Here is a 20178-nt window from a genome sequence, read left to right on the forward strand (position 1 = left end):
ACTTTTCGTAGGCCCAAATGATCTTTCAAAATTGTTTTCACAGATCCTTCTGATATTCCGATCATATCAGTAAGGTCTCTAACAGTCAACCGACGATTTTCGAGCACTAATTCCTTCACTTTATTGACGTATTGGTCATCTGTTGACGTCGATGGTCGTCCGGAGCGCTCCAAGTCATCAACACGTTCTCGACCCTCTTTGAAGTCTTTGTACCACTTATAAACATTTTTCTGCGACATGGTAGAATCACCAAAGGCCTTCCGCAACATCCTCAACGTTTCCGCAGCCGAAATTTCATTCCGCAAACAAAATTTGATGGCACTTCTTTGCTCAATTAAATCAGACATTGTAAAAATCAAAACATGCACTCTTGGTCGTTTGGTAAACACAAGCGTAAATATATTACTGATGATGACATTGACATGAAATTTGTCCCAGATGTCATTCGCAGTCCTACCAACTCAAGAAAAAAAGAACTAGCTCGAAATGTTAAGCCCGCGAAGTTTAAATTGAAAATTCACCTTACTTTTTGCCCACAGTAGTATGATTACAAACTAGATCCTCTCTGATGATACTCTTTTCTCCAAAGTAATTAATTAGTGATTCGCATAAATAAAGTTATTTACAAGCAAATATAATTTTCCTGTAAGTTAGGCAGTTGTAAGATACAAGTATTGAATAAGATTCAAAAAATTTTTAGGTAACATTCAAAAAATCGTTAAATTTAGGATAAAATTCATTAATTTTATTTGATCAAGTTTTATAATTTATTATCCATTTATTATTTATTTACGATATTAAGATCCCTAACCTTCTTTAATTCTCACGATGGTCTACTAGAATTGACATTAGATATGCAGATGTAAAAACTGATGACCTAGCTTAGTTTATTTTCTTAATTAAGTATTTTTGTCTTCAAGACTACAAGTAATCACAAATGCACACTAAACTATTTCTACTCTATTACTTATAAACACTACATTATTAAAGTATAAAAAGAACTATATATATATATATATATGTATGTATGTATACATTTTATAAGAAATATATATGTGTATTTTATAAGAACTATATATGTAACTATATATGTATGCAATTTTCAAATTTAGTAGCAGCTCGAGATAAGAGCCTAGCGTGCTAAACTGTAATAGTCGTAATTTGTTGTCTGAATGTATATACCTAAATTTTGCTTTTCGTTCCAAGCTTGAATTCGACAAATATTACTAAATAAAATATTTATAGCGTAGTAGTAAATTATTAATATGATTGAAACATTTATTTTTCTAAATTATGATGCAAACATCAATTTCTTTATATTATCAGTTGAATTTTTTTTTAATTTCGAATATAATTAATATTTTGTCATAATTTACATTGTACCATTACTATAAAAAATAATATAATAATCGGACAATATTAAATAATCTAATTGCCATACCAAAAAAATGAAAGAATATATTGTAAAATCCCTGCTGAAAAAAATTCATTGGTTCCTATTAAGAATGATTTATATTGAATGGTAATCAATTGTGTTCAATGGAATGAATGCATCAATGTTTAAGTGGAGATTGAAAATGAATCATTTTCAATGGTAATTAATGGCATTAGTAATGAAAAGTAAAAATTCCAATTAATTTCAATCGTAATAAATCATTATAAACAATACTTTTAATAAAAATCAATTCAATGGTATTTTATTGAATCGCATTTAATGAGTTTCAAAAGATTCATGTTGAAAAAATTCCCCAATCGTACTTAATCGAGCAGTTTTCTATAAATTTCAATGTATGATGAAAGGGTACTGTAACCAATCGTACCTAATGGAATCATATTCTATAGATACTAATGATCGTTTAAAAAATAAATACTCAATTGGCCTCAGTCTAACAATTTTCAATCGGTTTCAATATATAATGAACGGGTGATACATGTAATCGTATTCAATATTATGATTTTCTATACACTTTAATGATACTTTCAAGAATAAATTCTCAATTGTACTCAATGGAATAGTTTTATGTCGATTCCAATGTTATGGCAAATGGGTGACGTATAGATTTTTTTAGTTTTAATATATTTCATACATTCTAATGATTGATTTAAAAATAATGTTCTCATTGAATCTATTTTAATGGGTTTTTTATATAATTCAATAAATGACAATTATTAAGAATAAACAATTATAATGATAGAATCAATTCATTCTTTACGAATCTCAATGTTATATTTACGATATACCAGTTAGAAAAGTTGCATCATTTGAATCTATTCAAAGTGATTACATAGTAGTAACATAAATTGTTAAATATTTTTGCAATTGATTCAAACCTGGCAATGAGTACAGAACTGTTAAGTACCATAGAATCTCATTCATTCCAATAGTCATCAAATATTCAGTTATTAAAAACTATTCAACGATAAAAATCTATTGATTCAATCGACTCATTTACCATTGAATATTGTTCACCTTTCATTTCTATAGTCGAATAAACTTCAATCCTCGATCTTGTTCGTAAAAATTACGATTAGTGACAAATCAGTATGAAAGAGATATCAATATGATTCAATCCTATTAAGAATGTTACCGTGAATGGTATAATTCCCTATTGAAAACAATTCAACATAAAAATTTTGAATGGAAATCAATGGTAACGTATCGTTTCACACCTAATAAATTTCAATAGATTCCCATTTCAGTATCTCCTCGTTTAATTCCAAACGATTTTAATGGTTCTTTTGACAAACAAGATCGAGGATTGAAATCTATTGACTTTTTTTTAATAGTTTCCAATGGATTTTTTTTAGCAGGGATATTAGAAATAAGATATGCTAACTATGAGACATAAGTAAAACTACTTTATAAGGATTCTGTAAGGTTCCTATAATCTTTGCAAACGGAATACACGGTTTAATTATTTTTATGAGATTATTTAAGTTACTTAGATTTATTCTATTTTTAATAACAAAACGACTTACCTTGTCTTGTATTATTGCTGATTTTTTAAATATATATTTTTATCTACTTATTATTTTGACTAATATTTCTTAGGTAATAATGATTTATATACAAAAAGTCTATCTAGTAAGCGTTAGTAATAACAAATCGCTTTTTTCAATGCTTTTCCATTTCTAACTCTCTTTAATACGTTTTATAATAAAAATTGATAACGTCATCGTATTCTATGGAAAAAAAAAACATTGAAAACATATATTACACTTTTATCACCAGCACAATTATGTAAGCAGAATTCGATTTCCTATAAGTGATACTATGAGTACGCGATGGTTAAGAATTCAAATGTAAAATTTTCATGATATAATGGATCTGATAACTAATGGATAATAAATTTTTGATCCATTTTCTCGCATCTATATTGTTTTACAACTATGCCAAAGATTCACAGTCGTCAGTGCCAAGTATCTTGGACGTAGTTGTATAAACGATGTAGATGTGATACACCTTCATGAACATGAAATTTTTTATAGCGTTATCGGATTCTCATCACTAATTTGGAAATGCTGTGGCGAAATTCCGAAGCTGATTAACAGGAAAATAATGTTATATTGTTTATATAGGAGCGCTCGCCAACTCGACTTCTTTGCGATCACCAATAAAAATAGAAATTAACAAAACTATAGAAAGATAGACAATTTCGAACCGCACAGATAAAAAAAGGGCGGAATAATTGCTTATAATTGATATTAAATTTTTGCATACATATATCTGCATATCATTTCATAATATTTAATATTCGCTCCTTGAATAGTTTACCGGCAGCGCCAACAAGAATAGAATACGTAACTTTTTGCTCGTAAAATACATTGTATTGAATGGGTATGAATCATTCTTACGGTTCATTTATATTTTATAATTAAATTTCTGAAAAACATTTAGGGTTAACGGGTTAAAAATCAAAAGTGTATACCTTTTTAATGAAATCTGCGACGTTTAATGTCACATAACTAACATAATGTTTCGAATGAATAGAAAATATCTGATATTAATGATTTGTATCTTCTTATAATAGCTTATATTTATTCGAAGTATTCACGTTCTTATTGATAACTTATTACGCTCATTTTCACAATAAAAATGTATTCATTATTGTGCATTAATACGTTGTTATTATAATATTTCAATTTTTAAATGTTTAGCGAATAAGTCTAACGAGAATTTCCTATAGATGAAGTTCATTGAATCAGGTCCTTTGCTGCTACAGCGCTATACTCTTTATTTATTAAAGCCTTTTATACATAACATAGAGTCCTAGAGTACTATGAATGTTCTAGTACTTTTTGGATTATCTTATTTTTAGGTAATATACCGAAAATATGGAAAAAATTATTTATTCAATTTTTTAGCATGTTGTGGCCTGAAAATAGTAATTCTAATAGAGGCATGCGAAAAAAGGGGAAAAAATACATGAAAAATGCTTATTTGGAAGTTAGTTAAACAAGACCTTCATAACCTAAAAAATGATTGAAAAATAAAAAAAACAATAAAAGTGACCGCAAGTTTCGCCTGTTGGCAGCCATTGAAATCTAACTTCAAATCTATGCTAAAGAATAGTTTATGATGAGACTTTTATCTCCTGAAAATGTTAAATTGCGGCAGTATTTGATTCGTGAGATATCGATAGCCAAAGTTATCAATTTTGCATAAGTTCACAATTCAGTTATTGTTTACGATTTATTACATACAGCGAAAATTTTTGTTTTTGCATTACTATCATTTTCCGAAAGGTATTTAGTATAAGTCAATGTAGAATAAGTTTAAAAAGTTGAAAAGTTTAATATGATTTGTAATACTACTCATAACCGAAATATCGGAAATCAGAATCGAATTGTTTATACTTTTAAAGGTTTTTCAATAATTTCTAAAAACAAAAAAATAATATTTAAAATTAATTTACATTTATAAAATAAAGACATATTAATTCCAAAATGTTTAATAAATCTTAAGAAAAAATGGATCGATACAAGCTAAGTAATATTGGATTTCGGGCTCATGTAAAATTAACAACTTTGACCCTGGATATCTTGAGAACCGAATGCAGTCTCAATCTGAAATTTTCATTAAAGTTTCATCACAAACCATCTTGAAGAATAGATCTAAAGATAGATTTCAAGGGCTGCCTAACATGCAAATCATAGCTTGTTTTTGCAGTCACTTTTTTCTGGTCACCATTTTGATCCTTGAAATCTGAAAAAATCAGGATATTTTTTCAGTGAAAAAGGCCCCTCCATGAATTTTTTCAGTTGTTTTGAAGGGAACTGTGAGTAGAATAAATGTTTTTCAAAAAAACCAAAAACACGTTTTTAAGCCTAGGGATCATAGAATTAAGTTTAGTAGTTAAAAAATTTGACTTTTTAAATAGGTCCTTTCGAATAGCCTGTTCCGAATATATATTCAACAAGGTAATTTTAACATGCTTATTTCGCTATATTTCTTATTATCAAATACTCGTCTCATAAATTAATACAAAGTTTATTTGGTCTAAAAACTAATAAATCTACAACTCTTAAGTTGATATAGATAACGGCGCATATTTATGAGGTTGATAATAACAATTAGCATTACTTTGATATAAATAACTGTAGCATTATTTAATATAATAACTTAATATTTTGGTAGCTAGGTCAAACTATCTTATTGTGTGTAAATACCTATCATAGTATAAGATTGTAATATAATATATATAAACTTTGTTGTTACTCAAATGGTAATTACCTATATATTATCTTAGAAAATTAATTTTCGAAACTTCTTTTAGCAAAATTGTGAACGAAAAATTAGAAAATTGAAATATTAAAAAATTCTGATATCTAAATATTCAAAAAATTAAGTAATTTTCTGATTGAGCAAGGGAAAATACTTCGGAAAATCCTATCTATTTTCCTATATTCCAGTTCCAGAATTTTACTAATCGGGGTTGTTTGAGCTTAAAATATTGTGTACATGATTTTTCATAAAACAAAAGTTAAATCTATTAGACGTCTAGGGCATCACCGACATAACCTTCATCAGGACTTTCTGGATGCTGAATGGATTGTCCTGCTCTCTGACTAGGTGATAGCTGTTGTAATACTGATAGATCTGCTGGTAATTGAACGCGGTAGGCAGGTGGCGGCGGCAGTGGTACCGACTGCACGACGGCAGCGTAACCAAGGTCGAGAAAAGCCATTGATGGCTGGTCTTCCATTAAAATTTCCGCTTCTTTTGAATAACATTCCTGTGGTGAGAAAGCGGATTCTATTTGCTGCTGAGTTAAAGATATGTTTGAATGAAGAAGTTGATTTTGGCGTTGACGTAACCTAGGTAAACTAGTACATCTTAAGCGTTCCCTGCCGAGACAATTAAGTTTAGGTAAACCAAAATTTAGTGGATAACCGTCACGGTCAAGACAGTTGGAATAGTTTTCTATCTGATTTAATTGGGGTTGTTGAAGATAATTAGATACTGTTGATTGGCTCGGTACTTCATTAATGAGGTCAGGCTCGATAAAACGACGCCGCGGATGGGCATTAGATAATTCACCTAGTTCTTGTGTATTAGAATTAAATTCTTCAGAAGTTTTTGTGACCCCAGGTTTTTTGAGTATGGAAGCTGGTATGAAGCCACTTGGCAAACCTGTATTCACGCTGCAGTTTGTTTCCAAATTTGAACCAGAGTCCGTGATTTGTTTGAACTCTGACTTGGCTTTTGTACCAAAAGAATGTAATCGACGCGCATAAAAAAATATGCCAAGAAAAAGGCAACCTAATGCTAAAAGAGTACCTAAGAGTGCACCTGCTGCAATAGCCGCAGCGTAGCCTGCGCTTTCTGTTGTGGAGTTCTCTATGCTGTCTTCAGACTGGAGCGGAGGATCAAGATTTGCTAGCTCACGGCTCATTACGTGTAATGTAGTATTTTTCCAAACTAAACCAGCAGCATTTTCAGCTTGACAAATATAACTACCTTCGTCTGTTATCTCTACACCTATAATTTCCATTGTTACTATCATTTCGTCCTCGTTAATTTTCTCACTGTAACTATATCTGAAAATATTAAAAACTATTAATATTATTAAAATCAATATTACTATAAATACTATTTCACATGAATATGTTTATGTTCTCATTTATTAGTAATCATAAATATAAGTATAGCATAATCATATTTTAAATTCAGATATATCCATTTATTTTTCTCGTGTATTTTAATCCGTTGAACCTAAATGTTTTTGTATTTACAAAGAAGGTACACCAATCCGAACTTATCTATTTAATAATTCTTGTATATATCATAGTATATTATGTGACGGGAAGAGAGCAGAGGAAAAATAATTTATTATAATTTTCACTGTCTCAACTGTCACCAGCGGCGCATTCAGCCGATAATCACAGCTTTTATTTATCGATTTATCGTTGAGCGCCAGCTACCGTCCTCGCGTTAGGAGGGCGGGTAGCGCTGCAGATCGGCTGGGTTCTGGTCGCTGTGATGCGGGCGGTCTTGTTGTTTCCTCTGCACGTTGGCTTCGTTGGCTACCTATAGGATGTAAGAAAAAGGGAGCGCGAAATCCTAATCAAACGTGCGAAGAAAATCAAAGGGGCACAACCACCCACGGCTACGGCTCAACGGCTAGGCAATATGTCGGGGTAAGGGCTCTTGTCTCAGCAGCGGGTAATCGGAGCGGCGTCTCAGGACGCCACGTTAACAATCCAGGGGTAGTAGAAGGTCACGTAAACTGAAGCAGCGTTGAGGCGTTAGCTAATTTTGTGCCCCCGATCGCGATAGCTACGGGAGATATGGAAAAATCAAACAGGGTTAAGTCAATGACAACAAGAGTTTAAGCTAGGATTCATTTTTATTAATAATCAAAATTCGTTCTACTCGAGTCAGCTCAAGGTCAGTCATATCGCGTTTCGTCCTACGCTCAATAGTAACTGGCTATTCGCGGCGGTCTGCTTCGCCTAAATTTTTCTAAAGACGCAAATGACGCACCGTGACGCGATTGCGATCCGTTTTCGTGGCGATCGAGCGGAGATCAGGTGGCCTGGACTAATACGCGGACGATTTCGGAGATTGCGTGACGGTCATGAAGAATTCTATCGATACGCGAGTATTTACGACAACACAAAAGCATCGACGGCAATCTAATACTTGTGCGGGGAACTTGGTGATCGCGAAGGTCAAACGATACTTTTATTTACACGAGGACTTAAACGATCACACAAAGAAAGTTCGGTGGCAATCTAATATGCGCGCGAGGGATTCATCGGACGCCCGAAGGTCAGACGGCACTCATTCAATGCGCGAGAACTCAATCGATCGCACAGAGGAAATTCGGTGGCAATCTAATGCTCGCGCGAGTAATTCGTCGGTCGCGCGAAGGTCAGACGGCACTCCCGTTAATGCGCGAGGTTTAAACGATCACGTATAATAAAAAGGTGAGAGAAGAAAGTACCCACTTTTCGCTTATTCGCTGCCACCAGTTTTTGAGTATTGCTGCTGTTGCTGAATGTCTGCTCTACTGCTGTTGTTGAATGTCTACTCTGCTGTCGTTGCTGAATCTCTGTTCTGCTATTATTGTGGAATGTCTGCTCTGCTATAATTGCTAAATGTCTGCTCTGCTGCGGATATGCTCTCTTTGTCCTTCACTCACTCACTCACGTCCTATGGGCTTCCGCGTGGCTAGAGAATCTGGCAGCTACTACCGCGGCTTTTCGCGGCATCGCGTCGCTTCTTCTAGTTTCCTTTCCCTTACAGTCGCGGGATCTTACCTTATTGGTCAATTTTCTTGCTAGGTCGATCATCAGCGCCGTCTATTTTATTATTTCGGCCCACGTAATTTGACGACTGGTCGGTTTTTGGCGCCTAATTTTCCTATGTGTTAATCAGATAGCGTCGCTTTTGTCCTATTTGCTAACCCGCCCCTATCCTATTACCGGTTGGCTCGTCGAGTCGCGCGCGTCGGTCAGTTTCGCGTTGTTATCAGTCGTCTCTTTCTCACACGCGCTCGTTAGTCCTACCGATTTCCCCTCGCTCGCGTCCATTCGCTCTCGTATCGGTTATCTCGCTCGCTCTCACGCGCTCGGTTGCCCTTGGTCTAGTCAGGTCTAACGCGAGCTTAGTAGCAACTGCTATGATCAGCTGATCTCAGCTGCAATTTTTTTCGTCGTCTAGCTTCCTGGGGGAGTATCGGTCCGAGTTGTGAGTGCGCAAGTGGTTGTACGCGGGCATAAGGGTCGTGCGCGTCAGCTTGGTAGACCCGGAGAAGTGTTAAATCGCGAGGTCTCAAATGTGCGCGAGTGGGCTATGCGGCATCAGCTGATCGGATCCTCTTGTCGGAAGTGGATTTCACGCGAGCTTAATAAATTATTTCAGTGATAACACATCATCACAATTAAAAAAACAAGAGATTCATATTTTTTTATCGGCGGAAAAACATATTTAAGGGATGAAATTCACCCTTAAAGTTCACCTCTAGATCATAGTTTTTTTTTAAATAACTTTACTCATTAAATAACTTTTCTCACAATTGAATTTAAATAAAATTAGTTTAAATAATTAAAGGTCAAAATAGGATATAGAGGGCCATCTATGTGAAGAAGGCCCAAAGCACTTAAATGAGACCACTCCCACACACTCCGCCCCCGGCCAATTAGGGTTCGAATTTCGCTTACGCTTGAGACACTCCCCAAATTTTCCAACCAATTAAGTTAAGAAAATTTGAATTCTTCCTGCCCAAAAATGACAAAGATATTCGAGTGGGAGTCTTTTGCGAAAAATATAAAAGGGAGCTTTTCAAGAAAATTAGACAGTTATTTTCTAAATTCAGTTCGTGTAACCATTCCAAATTAGTTTGCTGTTTTTCAAAGTTCGTCTAGTTCGAAGGTTCTAGTTATTCTTTCCAGTGTGTGTGTGGGAAATTAAGGCAAAAGTAAGTAAAGAAAATCAAAATAAATTTTTTACTATAACTTCTTTTTACTTCCTTTTCTCTTCTTATTCTTTCCTATTTTAGTTTCGCGGATGGTCTGTCTTTTTAGATAGTTACACTCGATTGCCAAGCGTGTGGTCGAGTGCATATTAGATAGGCCCCCCTTTACGTTATTTTATTGCCAAGAGTGTGGTAAAATAACGCAAAGCATTGCTATATTGCCAAGCGTGTGGTATAGTAAAGCTTCGATCCTCCGTCGCCGAAAAAAGAATTTCCCGCGATAGTGGTAACGCACGTCCCGGTTATTGTCCGCAAGGATATACCAAAAAAGTGCGCCTGAGAATTGTTTCGTCAACCGACGTTACAATGAACATAATTTTATTTTCAATTTATTTGTTTTTATATCAATTTTTCGGTAAAGTGCTGCACACTTATTAATATAAACTTTTATAAAACTTTATACGATTAAGAAGGAACGGTTTTCTAACATTTTTTATTTGTTAAAGTCTGAACTGTAATGATAACCATCAAAAAAATATTCGAAGTATAGGAACTTTTTACACCAGTCACGAAGTATAATTGAGGCATTTTGACAGCTTTTAATTTCGCATTTTGAACTACAAGAATCCCCGAAACTGAAATTAACTGGATTATTAAATTTTTCTGGTTTTTCTTCGAGATATCAACCACTTTTAAGAGAAGATTATTAACAAAGATTGAAATATTCTTGGTGGGGTACATTGTTTATGAACCAATGAAATAATGTTTCTCGAATTTAAATTCATATGGTTATCTAAAAAACGTTGAACAAAGTGTTTCCACAGTCGAAATTCATATACATCTAATGGTTGAATTTTTCTTATAGTTCCAGTTGGAATTTTCATTACATTAACTTTCTTATTTTCTGGTCTATTTTCTTCAACTACTTGTTCGCAGTGACCACTCCAAGAATATAGCAGCAATATAATGGTACAATCAACATTTGGATGTATAACGAATTTAAGTTTCATTCGTTATGTCTCTCTCTTTCTGCCCCCTTATATATTAATATAAATATTATACTATTATATTATAATATATTATACTTAATATATATAGCAGCAGCCGTCGCAGCCAAAAGATGAGAGAGTCGCGTTAGAGAAAAAGAGAGAGAGAGCGATATGCACTAACATATATGTCGCGCTGAGAGTGTTTTGAGATGTCAGGACGCGCGCGACTAAAACTGAGGGAAAGAAGGGACACCACGAGCGGCAATTAGCTGGTGGACTTGAGGCCGACAACACGTGTCTCTGCTCGCGCGGATAACTTTAGCCTTTTTCTTTATTGTACGGCAGTGCCTTGTATGGACTTAGCTAAGAATTCCGTCGAGAAAGCCAGCGAGGAGATTTAGTGTAGATACTAGGGCATCGATATTTACAAAGGGCATGGCCGACGAGTATGTAAGTACCATCTCATGATTAGGCTCTCTCTCCGCTTATCCACTTTCTCATTCTTTGCTGCGCTGTTTACGCATGATGCCTTGTACCCTCTAAATATTTTCTTTTGTATAAAGCCGACGTTAATTACATTTATTGCGTCTATCTCAATTGCCTGTATCTATTCCCATTTCCCAACGATTCCACTGCGCTCGTGTATACATATTTCGCGCTTTCAGCTACGCCAATCTATGACGCTCTACGCGGGCCACAAGACGAATATATTGTAAGTGCGAGTTATGAGGCTTGGCCACACACGTGACATTGCACTTGCCTTGTGGTGTTCAATTGATTATTTTTATCGAGCAGTCAACCAATTAATCTTCTCGATTATAACGGCGAAGGAATTATAAAACCCGTTATAGATGAAAAATATTCTTCAACCAAATTTTAAAAAGATCAATAATAGTATTTTTATCAGCTTTCAGTTATTTTTAAATTATCTTATATTATATTGAAGTAATACTGTGTTTTTCTCCGTAACTTCTGTCCGATGGATTCTTAACTCTAGTAACCTATCTTAATTATTGCTTTATTATTATTGACGATAAAATGAACAAATTCTTCTGCAACGTAAAAAAAGACTTAAGTAATAAAATCAATACGTCCAACAACAAAAACATAGAAATGCCAGAGATGAACAAAAAAACTATATTTTTGAAGACAACAAATATATATGAAATACAAGAAATAATCCCTAAAATGAAAAACAAAAAAGGTGGCGTTGACGGAATAAACTCAAAAGTACTTAAAAGTTTAACAAGTTTCATCTCAGCACCCCTGGTCTACATAATAAACACTAGCATAGACAAAGAAAAATGGCCAGATGCACTTAAAGAAGAGGAGATAATTCCTATTCATAAAGCCAAAGAAAAACATTTGCCAACAAATTACAGGTCTATATCACTTATATCAAACTTAGCTAAAGTTTTTGAAAAACTAATACACAAAAGAATAACTAGTTTTGTAAATAATTGCAATCTAGTTTCTAAGAAACAATATGGTTTCCAGAAAAATAAAAGTACAAAAGATGCACTCTACCACATAACGAATATAATACACAATCAACTCGATCAAGGAGATCCTATTATTATCACCTTCTCTGACTTAGCAAAAGCTTTTGATACAGTAGATCACACTATACTGCTAAATAAATTATATTGCTACGGAATATGAGAAAAAGCTTATAATCTTATCAAAAGTTACCTAATCAACAGAAAACAAATTGTGAAAGTAAATAACCACATTAGTAAACCTGAAATAATATACATGGGAGTACCATAAGGAACGATCCTAGAACCTTTGATTTTCCTACTCTACATAAATAATATTCTTTCGAATATGTCAGAAAATTCTATCCTATGTTTTGCAGATGATACAGTAGTCATCGCATCTGATAGGAGTTGGACAAAAGTTGAAAGAAAGATGAATAATCAATTACAAAAAGTAGGTGACTGGTTAGCCTTGAATAGACTATCATTAAACATAGATAAAATAGCCTTTCATCAATTTGGAAATAACTTTAATAGCACACACAAAAACTTGAATATTTCTATACAATGTAAAACAATTCACCGACGAGACTACACAAAGTAGCTAGGTGTAACTTTTGATAGCAATATGAGATGGGACCTTTACTTACAAAATTTATACAAAAAATCCAAGTATTTAACCTTTATCTTTTAAAAATTATCAAGAATAATGATCACGGAAGTGTTCAGGATCTATTACGCCCTATTCCATAGTATTTATTTTACGGAATTATTGAATGGGGAGAAGATTATGCTAGCAGAATTAAAGGACTACACAATTTATAAAACAGATTACTTAAAATAATTAATAAAAATAAATTCATTATTGAAAAATAACCTCTTGATGTAGGAAAAACCTTGTCATTAGAATCACTACTATACCATTACGATGAACTTTCATACAATAATAAAATAATAATAATAAAATAATAACATACAATAATAAAAACAAGAAAACAAGAAACAACAGCCTACAAGTACCAAGAAGATTGAGACAAATCAGTATCAAAAACAGTTATATTAGGGCTATTACATTATTTAAAAAATTACCTAAAGAACTTAAATCAATAAAAAATTTATATACGAGGTCTATTCAAGAAGTATCGCGAATTTTATGTTTTCAAAAATTATTTATTTATTCATGAATTTCTATTTTATCTGCTTCAAACTAATCCCCCTCAGATATAATGCACTTGTGCCAACGTTTTTTCCAATTCTCGAAGCACTTAAAAAAATCATTTTTTGTGAACATGTTCAGCTCCTCCTTCGATGCCATCTTTATCTCCTTAATTATGGCGTAGCGTCGTCGTTTTATGAGCCTCTTCAGTTTTAGGAACAGAAAAAGTCACAGGGGGCCAGATCTGGGAAATACGGTGACTGCGGCACCATTACTGTGTTGCTTTTGGCCAAATCTTCGCGCACAAGCAACGATATATAAGCAGAGGCGTTATCATGATGCCAAAGCCAGTTTTTGTTCTTCCACAAATTTGGTCGTTTCTAGCGGATCGCTTCGCGCAAATTACGCATAACTTGCAGGTAGTCTTCTTTATTGACTGTACTACCCTGTGGCAAGAACTCATGATACACCACGCCCCTGTATTCGAAGAAAAATGTGAACAAAACTTTCACATTCGACCGAACTTGGCGCGCTTTTTTCGGTCTTGGCTCATGCGGAAGTTTCCATTGGGATGATTGAGCTTTGGTTTCCACATCATAACCATAAACCCATGATTTATCACCAGATATAATCCTCTGGAGCACATTTGGGTCGTCACGGACCGAGTCCAACATCTCGTGAGCAATGTTAACACGATGCTGTTTTTGGTCGAAATTGAGCAGTTTTGGCACGAATTTCGCGGCGATTCGAGTCATGCCCAAATCATTGGTTAAAATTGAATGGCATGAGCCAATCGATATGTTTAGATCCTTAGAAACTTCTCTAACGGTGATTCAACGATTGGTCAATACTATTTTCTTCACTTTATCAATGTTTTCATCTGTTGTTGACGTGCTCAGGCATTCGGCATGTTGTTCGTCGTTCACATCTTCTCGGCCCTCTGAGAACATTTTGTACCACCGATAAACATTGCTTTGGTCCAAGGTAGCTTCACCATATGCCACAGTCAACATTCGGTATGCGTCCGCGTAATTTATTTTATTTTTTACACAAAATTTGATACAGATTCTTTGATCCTTTTTTTAGAATAGGCAAAAATCGAAGACGAGCCAAAACACATCCAAGCAAAACAGCTGTCAAAAATTAACTAAACGTTCAAAATGGCCGACCTTGTCGGCATAAGTAAGGGACATGAGTTCCAACATAATGCTACAAAAAAATCAAAAATTAAATTTACGAAGCTCGCGGAAATGCAAAATTCGCGATACTTTTTGAACAAACCTCGTACTAGGAAAACAAAACTCAAATTATGGATAAAACAGAACCCATAAAACTTATTACACCGAGTAAGAAAACTAAGAAAGATAAATTTAACTGCAAGAATTTACTCATATCATTGGCAAAATGGCAAAATGAAATTAAGTATCCGACATCGGAAGTTCCTGAGGATACAATTTTCCCAAACAACATATTACTAGATATTAGTACATACATTGCGACGGGGGAGAGGGAGGGGAAAAATAAATGACAATTCTTTTTTCGGTCTCGCACTGCCGCCAGCGGCGCAGTTAGCCGACGATGTGTATGCAGCTTTATTTTTGTTCGTTGGGCGCCAGCTACCGTGTCCTCGCGTTAGGAGCGCAGGTAGCGCTGCAACATCAGCTGTCGGGTTCTGGGCCCTACTGGTCGCTGTGATTGTCGGGTGGTTTCCCCGTTATCTCCTTCCTCGCTGGAGTCGTCGTCGTACGCCGATTTCGTGCGGCTATCACCTATGGAAGAGGAGAATGGGAGCACGAAATCCTATTTACGGGTTCGTTCGAGACCTAGAGTACCGAATCGAAAGAGAGAAGGGACAATGGGTGGGTTTTACAGGCCACCCACGGCTACAGCTCGTTCGGCTAGTCAGGTGTGGTCCGGGGCACGGTGGCTCTTAACTCAGAAGCGGGTATATAGAGGAAGGCGTCACAGGGGCGCCTCGACTAACGGATTAGTAGTTTGGGGAGAGGTTCCTTCCGGTCCTTCGTCGATTGGTAGCGTGGTTCCCGCGGTAACGGCTAGGCGGCAATCAAGTCGTTTGCATGTGCGTTAGTTAATCTCGGACCGATCGCGAAAGCTACGGGGGACGAGGTAATCAAGTGAGTATAGTCAATAACAAAACCAATTTTAATAAGACTCGAATTTATTAGGCCAACATTCCCCAGGTCAGCCCAGTAGTCAACCCCTCGCGATGGTCAGCCTGATCTAGGTTAATAGGGACGCGAGTGGCGTACCTTGACGCAACGTCGACCTAAGCGGGCGGTCGTGGCTACGAGCGGTCTCGATAGATCGCGAACGCGTAGTTATGCCGTATTCGCTCCGTGCATAACATCCAAGTGTCGCCACCAATGGCACGAATTGTAACTTTTGGATACCAAAAATACATTGGTTTATATAGGACTGATTTAGTTTTTAATAAATTATTTACAATTTACGTTTTGATTATCGAAAAAAGTTGTACAAGAGCATTCAGTTACGTCAATTGCACTCACTCCCTAAATCAGAAATATAGTTTCATTTTTCGCATGTGTATTAGATGGCATTCTAAAAATATAACCTATAAAAAGCAAGCTTTTTTGCTTTGTGTATACATAAAATTAGAAAATAAACTATGAATCAAATAATAAGAACAGGATTTCAACCAATCGCACACAATATTAATTTTGATCCTGCGAAGATTCAAAAGGGCAAAGATTTATCTGCACTGCATATAAGACGTGTAGAAGAGCTACAATCTATTGGTGCTTGCAAGCTAATTCGTAGTAGTTGTATCAGAACTTATAGCGTTAAGAAAAAACCGAATGCAGTGAATTTGGACGTAATTATAATTTTGTAAACGATTTGATCGATAATTATTATACGTGCGCAATTTTTTATAATCATTTTTCAATTTATTTGTAGCTGAATAATAATCGCACAGTAACTCATGCTTCATGTACTTGCGTGTCTGGGAAAGCCGGAAAATGTAAACATATTTACGGTTTGATTCACCGCATAAACACGAGTCGTAGTGAAACGAAAACTTCATTTCAACAAGAATGGGATAAGCCTTCTGATGCACAGCTAGGCAAAGATATTTACGCCAAACCAATTGTATTGGCAGCGAGATACACTCCAAATAATAATTTTGCTGATGTGCAACCATATCAAGTTACCTTAGATGATTTGAAGGATATCAACTCACCTCTTCGCAATTGTTTACGAGTAGAAAATATGAATCGTGAAGAATTAATAGCTAAAGCCAAACAAAAACTTTTAATGCAAAAAGCTTGTGAACTTGAACGACAAACACAGCTACATGATTGTGTCACGATGTTATTAAGTAATTCATCAGTACGGAATAAACTGTATGGGCACATATTACCAGAACTGGAAGTAAATTTGAAATTTTTTTTTGAAAGTAAAATCAAGGTAAATCAGCAAAGAATTCTTGAGATATGCATCGAGACAGTCGACCAAAGCAAAAGTAACTTATGGTTTAGTGTAAGAAATTGTAGAATAAGTGCGAGTTCCAGAGCACATAAAATGAAAACAATGACTAGAAAAGTGAGCACCGACTTAGCAAAAGATTTTCTGAATTCCGATAGAAATGTGAAAGCAACAGCTTCACAAGAGTATGGTACTAAAAATGAGAAAAAAGCACTGGAAGAATATGTAAAACAATATAACAAAGTTGTTAGGAATACAAGAGTTTTTATTATGCCATTACAACCTTGGCTTTGCGGCAGCCCTGATGGCGTTGTTTTAGATAATAATCAACTCTCCAAAATTTTAGAAATAAAGTGCCCTTCATCTTGCAAAAGTAAACCTATATTAGATACAAGCACAGGTAAATTTAATGTTAATTATCTTGTTAAAGACAATGAAACGACTTGCTTAAAACAAAGTCATCAATATTACACCCAATGTCAAGTATTGATGTATATAACTGATTTAAAAGAATGTGATTTGTACGTATGGTCACCAAAGGGCAGTGAACTTGTATTAGTGCCAAGAGATGAAACTTATCTTGAAAAGGTAATTCCAAAGATACAAGACTTTTATTTTAATACCTATTTGCCAGTATTAATGGAGAGTGAAAAAGAAAATGGCGAGAACAATTCTTGTTAATTGATAGGTTTAATAATATTTTTAAAATTCCAAATAAAATAGAAAACCTTGTACTATGTGCAAGATTTATTGTGATACATTACAAACAATGTGATATAATGTAACTTAATAGATCATAGTTATAAATAAATTATTGTTTATAATATAAATACTTTTGTACAATTATTTTTGTGAAATATTAAGATCAACTAAACAGTTCTAATCAATTATATCTGCAACTATTAAAATTACCAAATGTTTCTGAGAACATAAAATTTGCTTACGTTAGAGTTGCTTTTCTTTTATAATTGGAGGTTGCAAATTTACTAATACACATGCCATGAAAATTATTTTATCCATGTATGGTAGCATCTCGGTAGTCAATTTATCCAAAATCTTATGTGTTCTCAATCTTTGCATTATCCTTTCAATATGAATCCGTACGCTCGCCACTTTATAAGTCTCCTCGACTTGTTCACATTCAAACTGCTCATCACTTGATAAAAACGGAGGCATTACTAGTAAAATATTCTGTCCTCTTTCATCAAGGAGTGTCTTGATTTGAGGAAACCCCTTATCAGCTAAAACTTGATCACCCGGTTCTAAAAGCTTCAATAAATCTGAGCCTATTGTAATCTGTGCATCAGTTCCTCTCCCTCCGTGAGATTGACTTACAAGTGAAATTAATCCACCAGGTGTACATCCCACTACTACTTTTACTCTGTAGCCATGTTTATAATGTGAAAAAAATTGAACTTTTTCTTCGACACTAGGTAATGCTTCAACGCAAAACTCTGTGACATCAATAATCACTCTGCAATTGGAATATTCTTCTTGAAAGACTAATGGCATAGTTTCTTGAACTACTAACTTTTCTGGCCATTTAACAAAGTTATGACAAGCAACGTAAAAATAGTCCAATGACGAGTAAAAAATTCTAGAAATAGTAGTTCTGTGAACTTTGAACAAAACACTCATTGCTGAAAAAGTTGCACCACATTTCATTTTCATTAGATAAATTAAAACTCTATTTTCATGATTGACTTTTTGTCTCAAATAAATCAATGTAGGATAATCTCTCTTATCTTTAAGTAAAATTTTTAAAAATAGTTGGAACGTAGCTCTGCTTACGCCAGCTAAATCAACCAATGCCTGGTCGTCCTCAATGTCTTTATAACCATGAAAACCATTACTGCAAATTTGTTTTTCTTCAGAATACTTTTGTACTTTTTCTTCTCTTACACTTTCTTTGCTTTTTGTTACATATTAAATTTTAACTCTTCCTCTAGAATCTGCAGCATAACATAACGTTGCTGCATCACAAGTTGTAGGAAAAACATATTGTGTGCAGATAAACATATTCTGTAAAATCTCGTCATTAGTTAAAAAATCAACTTGAATTCCAACATCGACTGTGGCTTTTGCTGGTATATCTTCCAGGATGCTACTGGATTCGTATTCGTTACTTTGTCTAGTTACTGCCATGGTATAGTTAGCCATATTATTGTCTAACGTTGAGGGATCCATAAGTGGGGAGTCTACTTTTCTTTTTTTAGAATCAGCATTGTTAATCACTTGATTGCTAGATCTTTTTAACACTCTTTTGTACCTATATTAACATAATTTATTATAATAAAAATGACAATTCGGAATCTTCAAATCATGAATGAATGGCAATGTACCTAGCCAAGTGTTGATCGCTGTTCACAAGACGTTTTTTGTATACTCCTGGAAATATTGTAGGTTTATAGTTTGGACTGCGAGGATCTTATGATTTTTTATCACCTACAAAGTAGGCACTACATATACGAGTATTACTTTTGGGAATCCACTGTGATCCATCTGAGATAGAGAAAGTTAAAAAAAAACATTATAAGACTTGCTCGTTTCAATTTTTGCATTCAAGGTAACAATAATAAAAAAAGTTCTTTCAAAATCATCACAAAATTCTCTGTTAAAATATTAAATCACCAACTTACTTTTGCAGACGCACTGCTTTTAGCCAATCATTACGTTTTGCAAGTTTGTGTGGAAAATGTGCATTAGCTGTTGGAAATCTATAAAATTTTACGCCTGTTGTGTTATTAGTTTTGTTATAACATTCAGGAATGCAGCATGTGTAACTCGGTGAATTTTTGTTTTGTTTGTTTACAGACTCTGAAAATGTAAGGTTATGTTAGACAAAATAATTATTACGGAATTAACATTTATTTCATTAAAAGTTCAAACTTAATTTGTGTAACAAGTATTTTTAACATCATATTGTTTCAAAATAGCTTACCTTCCATGAGATTATTCATAATTATATCTGGCAACATTTAATTACACGTATTTTTCGTATACCACACTATGCGTGTGGCGAACGTTTATTTCCGTAAAACGCCACAGGTATTGCTGCAGTCTTGTTTGAAAGTACGCACGGAGCGAATACAACTAGTTACTTTACGTACCGGCTCGGGAATCTGCTCAAGTAAACACACACGCACGGAATCGGTCGGTCGCGCGAA

The 20178-nt window shown here is 34.4% G+C and overlaps 1 protein-coding gene across 1 annotated transcript in view; it reads right to left on the minus strand.

Moving 5' to 3' along the window:
* Positions 1 to 4991: 4991 nt before the first annotated feature.
* The window catches only part of LOC131669687 (leucine-rich repeat-containing protein 24-like), a 72407-nt gene continuing 57220 nt past the window's right edge, over positions 4992 to 20178 (minus strand). The window contains exon 2 of the mRNA XM_058944756.1: positions 4992 to 7041. Within this exon, the coding sequence (XP_058800739.1) occupies positions 5994 to 7041 (1048 nt within the window). The 3' untranslated portion in view covers positions 4992 to 5993. The remainder of the gene's footprint in view (positions 7042 to 20178) is intronic.

Source organism: Phymastichus coffea, unplaced genomic scaffold, assembly GCF_024137745.1.
Source record: "Phymastichus coffea isolate CEN01 unplaced genomic scaffold, Cenicafe_Pcof_1.1 PCOF00008, whole genome shotgun sequence".
NCBI classification, from domain to species: domain Eukaryota; kingdom Metazoa; phylum Arthropoda; class Insecta; order Hymenoptera; family Eulophidae; genus Phymastichus; species Phymastichus coffea.